This window comes from Harmonia axyridis, chromosome 6 (genome assembly GCF_914767665.1).
Source record: "Harmonia axyridis chromosome 6, icHarAxyr1.1, whole genome shotgun sequence".
Taxonomy (NCBI): Eukaryota; Metazoa; Arthropoda; class Insecta; order Coleoptera; family Coccinellidae; genus Harmonia; species Harmonia axyridis.
The window spans coordinates 6,464,120-6,477,267 of NC_059506.1; the positions used below are offsets into that span (position 1 = coordinate 6,464,120).

Consider the following 13,148-nt stretch of genomic DNA (forward strand, 5'->3'; position numbering starts at 1 on the left):
ATTAAACCTCTCATTGGAAAACCTTTTACTTATGATCAATCAACAAAACTTCATCTACTTTTCGCAATGTTTTTCGAACCAAACTCGTAGTAGGTATTGTTCAAGAAAAACTTCTCATCGATTTAATGCAATACTTTTATTTTCATAGGCGTAACGAGCGGGGAGGGGGGTGTTAATTGATAAGAAAAATGAAAAAAAAAATTTAAGTAACAATTAAAAAAAAATTCTATAAAAATTGAAAGATCTTGCTTTGTCAAAGTGGTGGTTATCCCCACCCATGAGTTGACTCTAGTTACGCCACTGGTTATTTGAAGAATTCGATTATAACGCATAGGTTCAGATCATCAACTACACGATCTATGAATTTTGAGCTATAAAAGAAGTCCGCCCCTGGTAAACTGAAAGAGCTTATTTAAATTTAAGGGCTGGATTTTGAGAGGTCCTTACTACTGCTCATCATATCAAATTTTCTTTAAATTATAGTTCCAGTGACGTCATTTAGGAGGCCGTATCTTCGTAGGGAGGGCCGTCGCTAGAAAAAAAAATGATGGGAACTTGTCATCTTATTTTTTTATGTTTAATATGAATCCGAGAGATTTCCCACATTTTCCTGAACACCCTGTATAGTTGTCAATCTATACCTATGTATCATTTGGGAGGATTCTGCCAAGCTCATTAATTAACTCAAAAAAAGAACCTCAAAAATTTCAAATTCACAAGTGTTTTGAAATTTGAAAGTTATCAAATTCAAGTACGGTCAGTCGGACATACTTGAGTTGACCACTGATTCTTCATCAGTGAATCTAACACAGAATCCAACATAATCGTATAAAGGCAGTATATCTAATAAAAACGTTGGTTTTGCTGAGAGAAAAATCCGAAACCACTTCAGCTACAACCTACTTCCAGAAGACAATCAAACGATGCTAACGAAAAATTTTTTGCCTTTTTGAAAATCAACTTGCCCAATTATCGCTGATATCTCGGGTGTTGGTGTTCTTGCGAGGCTATATCATAAATGGTATGAAATTGAAAGAATGCCGTTCAGAATACCTTTTTTGGACAAAGAAAGCATCTCTTTCAACCTCCAATAAAACCTCGAACCAAATCAGGCGAACACACAATTTATTACTAGTCGCAATTTTTTTAGAACGAGCCAAAAATTTAACCAGATCAAGGAATACATGATGAGATGAACGGCTCCTCACACATGACATCAATTCTATTTTAATCTACTGATCGATGATCTCAACAGAGGAATGTTTTTATCAATCAGGTTTCAATTTCGGAAAATCAGTTATTTATTCTGATCAAATCACATCAGTGATCGAATCATCTCAAAATGTTTATGTGCGTCAGGTGTACAAATAAGAAATGACGAATTGATCCGTTTACCTCGTAATACCTAGTTACGTATCTACCTTTATCTGGATAACATTAGGTTTTTGAGTTGTTTTTATTGATCAGATCAAAATTATGAAATATCAACGATCAAACTTTTTTAGATAATAAAAAACGAACAATTCTTTTCAATAAACTATTCTAAAATAGTTTAATAATAATAATAGTTTAATAAACTATTCTAAAATAGTTTTATTTACGACTGTAAAGTCGTTATAACATTCTTATTTAGAAAATAAAATTAATAAATAAATCTTATTTAGAAAAAACTTTCAAATTGAAGGTTAATCGCACCCTCAAAGAAACCATCTCCATTCTCTAGGTACTAGTAAAAGATTCGATTTATCAGCATTGTCACCTTATCCAGTTCAGATAAAGGAATACTTAGAAAAATTTAATTTTCATAATAATGTTTGGATACCTTACATAAAACAACGTAATTTTAATTATCGTAGGTAATTGCACAAGTGCATCAAAATTACCGATAATTTTGCATGACAGCGTGTTGTCATAAAAACTGCATGAGTTCATTTTCATTTTTGGAGAAAGAGCCCGACACCGAAGGTGGAGGGCTCTTTCTCCAAAAATGAAAATGACCGAATGCAGTTTTTCAAAGAAAACACGCTGGAATGCGAAATTATCCGGTCATTTTGATGCACGAGTGTAATTCGGAGGAATATTTCCCGAATGAACTGTTACATTACTTGTCAAACTGATGTAGAATGGAATTGCCATAGATTCGAACTGTGTAAGATGCATAGAAACTATGCATCTATGAACAGAACAATTATCGCAGTGCAGTTTCGCTTCCTACAATGCAATTATCGCTGTAATTTTCGATAATTGTTCTCCAGATACATAGAATTTTTGACAGGAGGGAAATATTCGTAAAAATGACTCATGTAAACTTAGATAAGGACTTCACTACCTAAAATTGTCTTGAATTATTTTTATGAAAGGAGTTTAAAAGCCTAACAGGTGATAAATATTAATGAATTTTTCTTGGTAGAAATTCAAAATTGCCTTAGATAAATAGTTTTATTTTATTATCTGAATAAGTGATTAATTTTTTAAATTTGGAAACAAATATTTTGACACCCATCAGCAGGTGAAAAAATTCTCGTGATTAAATTATTTCTGAAATTCTTTTTCTTATAGTGAATGAATCATCACCCTAGACAAGAAGATATTTGGGTGTATTGAACTCGAGAAAAATAAATTCCAAATTGGCAGGATATTAAATAATAATTTATTGATATAAAAAAGAATGAGTTGTTTTACAATTTTATTTATTATCCCATAAGTATTAGCCTAAAAGTAATAATAATAAAGTCTTGAATCTGCACATGGAATAAATTACAAAATAAGGATAGAATAATACTTTGGCCTAGTGCATGAAAAAATGTGTCACTTGTTGCCTAAATCCAGATACACTCGCTCATGTATAACATGACAGCTCACGAAAAAAAAAAAATATCGATGTTGATCGGCATCCTATCGGCGGCTATAATACAAGAAGTGAAACATACGGAGTAATGGAATGTAGAAACGAAATAATCAATAATTTAGAAACACTTCCTATGGACGATGGATGGTCCGGATTCGTCGTATTCTTGTTTGGAGATCCACATCTGTTGGAAGGTGGACAGGGAAGCGAGGATGGAACCTCCGATCCATACGGAGTATTTCCTTTCTGGTGGTGCGATGATCTTGATCTTCATCGTGGATGGGGCTAGAGCGGTGATCTCCTTCTGCATCCTGTCGGCGATGCCTGGGTACATGGTGGTACCTCCTGAGAGGACGGTGTTGGCGTACAAGTCCTTACGGATGTCCACGTCGCACTTCATGATGGAGTTGTAGGTGGTCTCGTGGATACCGCAGGCTTCCATACCCAAGAAGGAAGGCTGGAAGAGGGCTTCTGGACAACGGAACCTCTCGTTGCCGATGGTGATGACCTGACCGTCGGGAAGTTCGTAGGATTTTTCTAGGGAACTGGAACTGGCGGCCGTTGCCATTTCTTGTTCGAAGTCCAGGGCTACGTAGCACAGTTTCTCTTTGATATCACGGACGATTTCTCTTTCGGCTGTGGTTGTGAACGAGTAACCACGTTCGGTGAGGATCTTCATTAGGTAATCAGTCAAATCTCTACCGGCCAAGTCCAGACGGAGGATGGCGTGTGGCAAGGCGTACCCTTCGTAGATTGGTACTGTGTGGGAGACACCGTCACCGGAGTCCAAGACGATACCGGTGGTACGTCCTGAAGCGTACAGCGAGAGCACGGCCTGGATGGCTACGTACATGGCTGGTGTGTTGAAGGTTTCGAACATGATTTGGGTCATCTTCTCTCTGTTGGCCTTGGGGTTCAATGGGGCTTCGGTCAGGAGGACGGGGTGTTCCTCGGGGGCTACACGAAGTTCATTGTAGAAGGTGTGATGCCAGATCTTCTCCATGTCGTCCCAGTTTGTGACGATACCGTGTTCGATGGGGTATTTCAGGGTGAGGATACCTCTTTTGCTTTGGGCCTCGTCTCCGACGTAGGAGTCTTTCTGTCCCATACCGACCATCACACCCTGATGTCTGGGCCTGCCGACGATGGATGGAAAGACGGCACGGGGTGCATCGTCCCCTGCGAAACCGGCCTTGCACATACCGGAACCATTGTCGACGACGAGGGCGGCTACTTCTTCGTCACACATATTTGTTCAGTTCTGCAAGAAAAATCAAAAGTTAATTCACTGAATTCAAAAACTGAAAAAAATAACCTTAAAATTAATGGGCGGGTCTGTGAACGTACTCCCAAATCTACGAATAAAACTGCAAAATTCGCGATAATTCCACTATTCCTGAATCGATATATGAATTAATTTGATTCACGAATTATCAGAAACTTTGATGAAGTTAAATGAATGATAACACATATTTGTTCAGTTCTGCAAGAAAAATCAAAAGTTAATTCACTGAATTCAAAAACTAAAAAAATAACCTCAAAATTAAAGGGCGGGTCTGTGAATATACTCCCAAATCTACGAATAAAACTCTGCAAAATTCGCGATAATTCCACTATTCCTGAATCGATATTAGAATTAATTTGATTCACGAATTATCAGAAACTTTGATGAAGTTAAATGAATAATAACACGACAAAACAATCATCAAGCTGAATTAAGGGTAGTAGCTGCTATGAATCAAGAGAATTTCAAGAAATTAGTAAATTCATTTAGTCATTATGTAAGGAAAAAACTCGATCCGAAGGAAAATGTTCCCTTCCTAACAAAGAAGAAATTCTAAACCGGCAACCGTTAAATTAATCTATAAGAAACTACCTCTACTATCGAAAACGAAATAGCGAACGAAAAACACTTCGTATCGTAACAATAGGATGCCAAATTCGAATCAACGTATTATCGATTAGTCGGCATTTCTCACTCAGGTAGCGAATAAAGGTTACCAACGATCAACTTCACGAAGTTAGGGGGATTCTTCAGATGGGCCGAAACAATTTCACTGATATCTCAACGGAAATTTAATCGAATCGAGCAATGCTAAAAGCCGAAATCCATTTAAAAAATCCAACGAACGTTCACAGAGCCACTCCCAGAGTTCACAATATCATCACTACAAGATAACGCTGATAACGAAAAACCGCAAGTAACGTAATAGAAAAAACTCGATCTCTGTACAAACTTACATTTGGTTTAAGTTTAAAAAGTAAAAATGTACAAAATATCACACAACACCCTTTACTGTGGTCGTAGCGGCAACGAATCTGAGTAACTGAACTCGAATACCCCGTATATATAAGAGCGTATAATCAGTATCCCTACCAGGCAGCAGAGCGCAGTATCGTTGCTTGCGGAACGCCAATGACGAGCAACATTACCATATAAGGCAATGCATTGCACCGTTTCCCCTCCCTCCCCTGACCCCGCACCGTATCTACAATTCTACCGAAACAAACGAAAAACTTTATTTTATCAATTTTCAAGAAGTGTAAATCCTCGGAATCGTCTGATTATCTATCGATCTGATGGGGGAATTAACTGATCTTGCTAGGCTTGCAAGATCAGTTGTAAATTCCAAGCAGTTGAAACAGTTTCAAGAGCACTCTTGGAATTGCAATTTAAACGGTATTACAAGCACAGGGCGATTTATTTATAAAACAGTTGATTATAAATAGAACTTAGTCCAAACCGAACGGTTTGGAAACAGGTGCTACGCCCCTTTGACAAGTGATTTCACCGGTAAAACTTACGAACTAATAGCCGGAAAAACACGAAATAATTGTCACCGAAAAAAACACTAGTTACAATAGGCAAAATAATCGAATATCCCTTAAATATATGAGAAAACATGATCTTACCGTTTAATTACGACACGTCACAAAATCACAATAACCAACAAGACGAATGGAATAAGAATGAGAAAGAAGCCGGTACCGGTATCGCTGAGTTGATGAAAATGCACTTGAAAATGGAATCGTCCAGGAGTCTTCGTGAAAAATTCAAATTTTCCCGATATTTTTTCTTGAAATTTCACCTATTATTTAAAATTCTATTCTATTTTGACAGTTCGTAAAATTAATGAGCATGTCAAATTAACAAAAATCCTAATAAAAACAAATGAATAAATTTCATAGTGAGTTGACCTCCCCTCGTAACGGAAATAATGGAATCGTCCGCCCCTCCAGACGACTCATTCACGAACGTGACCATATATGGGCATAAACCGTATAGTGAGATTTCATTGGTGGTTATGGCCTAACCTAACTCAATGGCTCGCGTCTGAAAAAGACGACAGCCGGTTATTTGTGCATATTTCTGTGTCTTCCTTTATATGTTTTCCCTTAGGAATCAACTAACTCCTAACTCTATATCTTTTTGAGACTATCATAGAATATGCAAGGGAATATTTTTCGAATCGTCGTTATAAATGATCATTGACGTGTTCTTGGCCTCGATCCTTGACCTTGAATACTTGAAGAGTTATGTAGAACCTTTTGCGAATATGAATGATACAGTCTACAGTTGTTCCTCCCGGGTGACAAATTCATGGTTGGAACTTAGCAGCTATATATTTCTTCGATGATTCACTCCGATCAATAGTGGAAATTTGGTCGTAATGACTCAGCTTCCTCGTATCGAAGCTACATTCTTCTAAATATGCTGTATCGGATCTACGTCAACCTCTTTATGTTTCATGAGATAAGGATTCGGTTTTCATAATATCAAGAGTGATTCATAACGGAAATCGGTGTTAAAAAACTAACAAGTTAGGATAAGATGCATAGGAAAAACGTCTGACTCTTCCGTTTTTTCCATGGATGAAAACAAGTGTTATTCAATCATCATGAATTTTCAGAGAGATGAATGATAAAAATTAGTTTAGACAGAAAAAAATCAGAGGGTTCTGCAGTAAGAGAAATTCGATTTCCTCTCTTAAATATGAATAAAAGTATCGAATAGAAATCATCTCAGCGTAAATGTGTGAATGAGGTTAATAGTATGTAATATATGGTAGGTATAGAAATTATCGAAACTCATCTTGTTAGGAGTTTGTAAAATACTGAATCATTCAAAGATGGGAAGATAAACGGAAATTGAGGATATGGAAAAGCCAGAATACACAATGAAAAAATTATTTTGATAAACTGTCTTACTATAGATTAGATAAAAAGAGGATTAATTGTAAAACAATTAAATTATCTTTTTAATTCAGACAGAACATAAATCGTTCAAATGCGTATCAGACCTTGAAAATATTCTGTTTTTTCCGATTAATACAGAGAGAGTTGAACTTACCCTAAAAATGCGTGGATGTCAAGCAGAATCTTATGGTCTATAGATAGTAGCTACCTAATGATTAGTGATTACCTTTAATTTTAATATCTACAGGAAAAAGAATTGTTTAGCCACACTGGTTTCAAGTGTTGAAGCCAGTGTGGCGAAACAATTGCAGTTTCCTGTACTTACTATAATTGTGGAAAATGTGTGGTAATTGAAGATTATCATTATTTTGCTTCCGAGTCTATCGAAGGTAGAGGAATGCGATCGTTTTTGAGACTATTCTCAACAACTTTGATTTCGTGTCTGTCTGTAAGTACGTTTCCGGTTATCATTGTAACAGCTCTAACTTCTAGAATTATCATCCGATTTCACTGAAATTTGGTATGGGCATTCTATTTGGGCCGTAGATGGTCTCATAGAAAATTAGACTTTTCCAGACGAAGGGTACATGTTGAGCATAGACGAATGTGAAATTCCCGATATAGGTATTTCAATAATCCGATGTTAATGAATATTGGTATGAACTTATTTTTGATCGGGTAGTGAGTAATTTCATATAAATTTCAACTCTTTCACTCATGCGCAAATATGAAACGCCTGGGGATTTGATTTCAATATTTCGCGTTCTTTACTTGTCCATCAGTGCTCCGAATATTAGGTATTCCTTCTTCAATATTCTTTCCGAATTTTCTATGTTTTTGATGATTGTATCAGCATAAAAATTCACACGGAGCTTGAAATTGGTTTTTTCATATGAACACTGCGTTGGTTCGGAAGTATTTTTTTGTATTCTTCAGGAATTTTCTATGGTTCCGATTACTCGATCAACCTGAAATTCTGCACGTAGTTTGGAATCATCTAAATGCAAATTAAATGCATTAACGAACTTAACCGCGGCATTCGAAATCCGATCCTAACCAGAAAATTAGGTCTTTTTGCCATCAGTATGTCTGAGACCATTTCCAAGCTACAAAAATTACGGACATTGTAAAAAAACGATAGGATGTTCAGGGAATGACCGCCCAAGAATTTTAAATTATCATTATTTCGTGTTTCCAAAATATTTTTTCAATTTCGAAGGCACTTCTGAAAATAATTGATAATGTTAAAAAGGGTTAAGTTCAATGTCGTGTTTTATTAACTATACAGAGTGTACAAATATACAGAGTTTTCCACGAATAACTGTACAGGCTTTCACTGAAGATGTAAGACATTTTGGAAAGTTTGAATCAGTGTTTGGAATATGACTCTAGTAGGTACATATCTTCGTTTGAGAGATAAAGGCTGTTTTGTGTTTTTCATCGGAAACTTTCGATCGGCTTAACTCTTGAACGCCTTTATGGATTTTCATAAAAATTTCAGGAAATGAGTATAGGATAAAGTACAATGGATCACTTCTAGTGCCTTATCGGTATCGCTGACTCAGGTCCATATTTTTCATGTTACTTCTTTTGAAACACCCTGCACATCAATTTTTTGAAAAGCTTAATAATCCTCCAAAATTACAGTAAATACCCAGACAAGTCAATTGGCAATACTGTCACACTTAGTAGCACTATTTTATGTAACATTGTAGAGAGGGCTATATCATCGTTCTGTGAAGGGAACGAGCACATGCACTTTCAGTATAATCGAATCTAACATTAAAAGTTTTCATCATAGTCTTAGTTTTGTTTTAGATTTGACTTTTCGAAGTTTTCGATTCTTAGCTGAATTTGACGTAATATAAAACAACTCTCAAGGAATGAAATTTGAAAAGATTTTTTTTCAATGATACATTAGTAATTCACGTAACAAGTCCGGAAAATATGGTTTTTTTGGACGAATAGACAAAATTCCAGGACGAGCGTAAGCGAGTCCTGGAAGTCTGTGAGTCCAAAAAAACCATTTTCGGGCGTGTTGCGTACAATATTTTTTCGGCAACCATGTAAAATAACACTATCGCTGCTGCTTTCCATATTTTATTGCGATTGTGATCAAAAAACATGCAAATTTTTGACAACTAATTTCATATGAACTGTCAGCCGTTATCTCGGTTGCTATGGATTCTATGATTCTTTTCCGGACTAGTCCGGGAAGTACGTACTTTCCGGACTAGGCCGGGAAATGCTACTTTCTCAGAGAAAAAGCGTCCGGGAAGTGAGCACTTCCCGGACGGTTGCCGAAAAAATATTATATTCTATAAATCGGAAACATGTTTTTTTGCAGTTTAATATTGAATGAAATATTTTCAAGTTCTAGAATATAAGGTGCGTAGGTGTTGTTTCAGTTTCATGCATCTTTGAAAATTTTTGAATTGAATTGAAAATTTGAAATTAAGTCAATATTAAGTTCTTCACGTCCTTCTGCACATATTCATACCTATAGGTATAGTTATTTTTGGTGTTTTCTGATGAATGAATAATTATGTTTAAATTTAGAAAATTTCAAGCAAAAAAATTAACCACTACTTATCGGAGCCAACAATACACCGCTTACAAACAACTGCAGATATAAGTCGAGAAATCTTCAGTACCTATTTTCAAGGAAATGATTTTTTGAATTTATACGCATAAATCAGCTGAAAACATAGTGAATAGTGCCATTCCACTTTTTTTAATATCTAGTTGAGTCTGAATCGAGATTTTGAAGGTTAAGTGATGCTACATTTGTTGCTGTTTGAAAAATGGATGAAAACGAGTTTCGTATACATATTGATAAAATACTGTTTTTTGTTAGAACAATGCTGTATCGGGTGTCCCAAATTTGTTGTCTAACCAGTGAATCTCACAGTACCTTTGAGCTAAAAAAATGAATGACTCATTTTCAGGCTCGATTTTCGAGAGAATTAATTAGGTGATAACTGCAACCTCATAAATTTAACAGTTTTCAAGCTATAAGATGAAATTGGAAAATAGCGTGAAATGAAAAGTTCTCATAACTTCTTTATTACTTTGGCTAATGGCTATGAACATGAAATGAAAACATTCTACCAGCACTTTTTTTCAGTTGAATTCCAGGTGTTATCATTCTTGTTTTATTGCAATTGGTTTTGAAATTATGATTCAAACTAATTTTCTTCAATGTAAACCATAAAAATTTCTATACCGAATAATATCGCCTTCTTTTCTTTTTCAAAAATATATTAATTTCATATCAAACTATGAAAATCATGAAAAGTAGTAGTTTCACTCGCCCTATCTATGATAATATGTGAACCTCATATAATTGAAATATTCGGTGGCCACCAAGGTCTCCAGATTTAACAGCTTTTTTCTTTTGATCACATTCAAAGAAAAACATTCATAGATTTGAAATAGATGAAAAATAGATTTGAAGGCCACCGAATATTTTAATTACCTGAGAAACGCAGATAATCATAGATAGGCACGTGTTGATTTGCCCTGTGAAACTGAAACTTGATGATTTTTATAATAGTTTGCTAAAAAAATGTGTGTATCATGTTATATGCATAGATTTGTAAAGAAAAAAAATATTTTTTAATAATAATAATTAATTAATTTAATTAATTAATTAATAATAATAAATTTTAATAATAATTTTTATGGTTAACATTCAAAAAACAAGAAATTGCATCATGATTTCAAAACTAATATTTTTTTTTAGAGTTTTGAAAAGGAAAAAAATATTTTTTTTGTTTTTTTTTTAATTGTCATGGTAAACATTCAAAAAACAAGAAATTGCAACATGACTTCAAAACTAGTGTTGACTCAGGTCGCGGTTACCCCACTTCGAAAAGGCAAAATCTTTCAATTGATGATAATTTTTTTTAATTAGTACTTGAATTTGTTATTATTTCTTTTAATGGTATAGAAATTTTTATGGTTTACATTTGAAAAAAGATAAGTAGAATGTTTTTATTTCATGTTCATATTAGCATCAGTAATAAAAAAATTATGATATATATGGGAACATTTCTTATCACGTCATTTTCGATTCTTCTCTTATATTATGCAGATAGAAAACAGTGGAATTTATGAGGATGTTTTCTTTTTCAAATTAATTATCCCAAAAATCGAACCCGAAAATGTGGCATTCATTTTTTTCTGGCTCAAAGGGATTCTGAAGTCCCTTCATTGGACGAGGAATTTGGGACACAAAATACACGAAGGCATTACTCTTGAAGGTGACTACCTATGTTGATGAATGAAGTAATATAAGAAAAAATGTGTGTTACTATTTTTACATGTGCTATAGGATAAACGATCGAATAATTTCCGAATTTTCTGTCAAATAAGACGAAAGGAACTTCTCCATAATTGTCCATTTTGAGCGACAAATGCCAACTTTTATATTTCAGTAACTTCCGTTTTCCATAATTTGTTCCGATGCCTACTAAATCTAAATTGTCAACTATTTCAATGTTAATTTAGTTAAGCTTGTGATCAATTTAATTATTCTCACCTATATGTTAATGGTATAAATTTAAAATAACGATGTGAATCTTCCTGGCCTGAACTGTAGTTCAAGAATTAGGCCGGAAAAGCATCACTTCCTTAGTTCCTTACACTTTCTCCGAAAAAATAATATATTTTTCATAGATTTTTCTTCAATTGAATTATTTTTATAATCAACGAAAAAATTGATTTTTGTAGAAATGTAATATTGAGATTTGAAAATAAGTTAGCATTGTATTGTTGGAATATCTAGCAACAACAATTATTTGAGCGGTCGTTCCCCGAACAGATCGAACTCGTTCTTATTCAAAATTGATTGTTACTTTCTACAGGCTCTTTGTTTTAAATGAAAAAAGTGTTATGTTTGAATGTATCGAACCCACCATTTCGAAAATACGATATGAATTCTTGATTTTTGAGCGTTTTTTAGCCGAAAATGGTTCGACTCAAGGATGACGAGTTTGTCCACAAATTCGATTCAGTCCGTTCACATGAAAAATAATTTTCGAAAAAAAGGAAAGCTAGGGGTTCCGAAAATATGGTCGTTTGAAAATTTTATCTGTTCCTCATAATTTTAAAACTGTAGATTCGATCGAGACGAAAATTTGCATTTTGATGGGAAATCATAATTTCAAGGTACATGCAAAATTTCATGTTGATTACGTTACCAGAACCGTGAAAAATTCAAAAAGAATATCGAAAAAACTTTACCCAATATTTCTGTGACCACAAAACCAACAGAAGCGAGTTTGAGTGTTGATATGAAATGACATTTTCAAGGTCCATACAAAATTGCGAACTGATCACATCATCAAAACCATAGAAAATTCAAGAAGAATATTGGAAAATAAATTTACAAGATTCCTGTGATTACAAATCTGAAGAGTTCGAAGCTTCGTTCAAAATTTCATCAGAATTCTGAAATATAGAATATTCAAGCAGAATATTCGAAAAAATGAGTAAAGCACTGGAGTGATTCCTGATTTCCCTGATTTTCATGTAAATTATTATCGAGGGTGTTTTTTTCTTGAAGCATTATTAGCATTATTCTGCTAATTTAAAAAATTATCATGATTCACGTTAAAATTTTACTTTAAAAAAAAAGCTCCTCCTGATTTATGGTTGAAAGTTGAATAATTCGTACTTCTAGACTGGCGTTACCATATGGATAGTTTTCCCATAAGATGTTCGATTTCGATATAAAAAAATTGGTAATTTCACCTCTTCGAGAAATAAAACCACCAGGAAACTTTTCTTGCAAATATGTGATTGTTTCGTTGCTTGGGCGATACGTAACGCCGTCTTGTTGAAAATAAACTTCGTCGTCATCAAAATCTTTCGATTCCAAGGTCAACGAGGAATCGACTTCAGTTTCGTTAACTGTGACTGCCAAAATTTTCACCATTTTTGTAATGAATTTTAACAATTTCAAGTCGTAATATCGTTCCATTTTCAGTAATGTTGTAGTTTTTACTTGTCAAATGTCGAAAGATGACAGCTTCAAAAGTGACAGATGCCAAGATAGCAGCCTATTAAAATTGAAATATCTTGGAAAACCCTTGATTTC

At 34.4% G+C, this 13,148-nt stretch overlaps 1 protein-coding gene across 2 annotated transcripts; it reads right to left on the minus strand.

Annotated features, from left to right (window-relative positions):
• Positions 1 to 2,627: 2,627 nt before the first annotated feature.
• LOC123682682 (actin-5C) lies at positions 2,628 to 5,959 on the minus strand. 2 transcript variants are annotated; one of them, XM_045621440.1, is made up of 2 exons: positions 5,762 to 5,959; positions 2,628 to 4,109 (listed from the first exon to the last, which is right to left on the minus strand). In XM_045621440.1, the coding sequence occupies exon 2, from the start codon at positions 4,095 to 4,097 to the stop codon at positions 2,967 to 2,969; it is 1,131 nt and encodes a 376-aa protein (XP_045477396.1). In that variant the 5' UTR covers positions 4,098 to 4,109; positions 5,762 to 5,959; the 3' UTR covers positions 2,628 to 2,966. The 2 variants fall into 2 exon arrangements, with proteins under 2 accessions (XP_045477396.1, XP_045477395.1); XM_045621439.1 differs by lacking the exon at positions 5,762 to 5,959 and adding an exon at positions 5,090 to 5,703.
• Between the last annotated feature and the right edge of the window lie 7,189 nt (positions 5,960 to 13,148).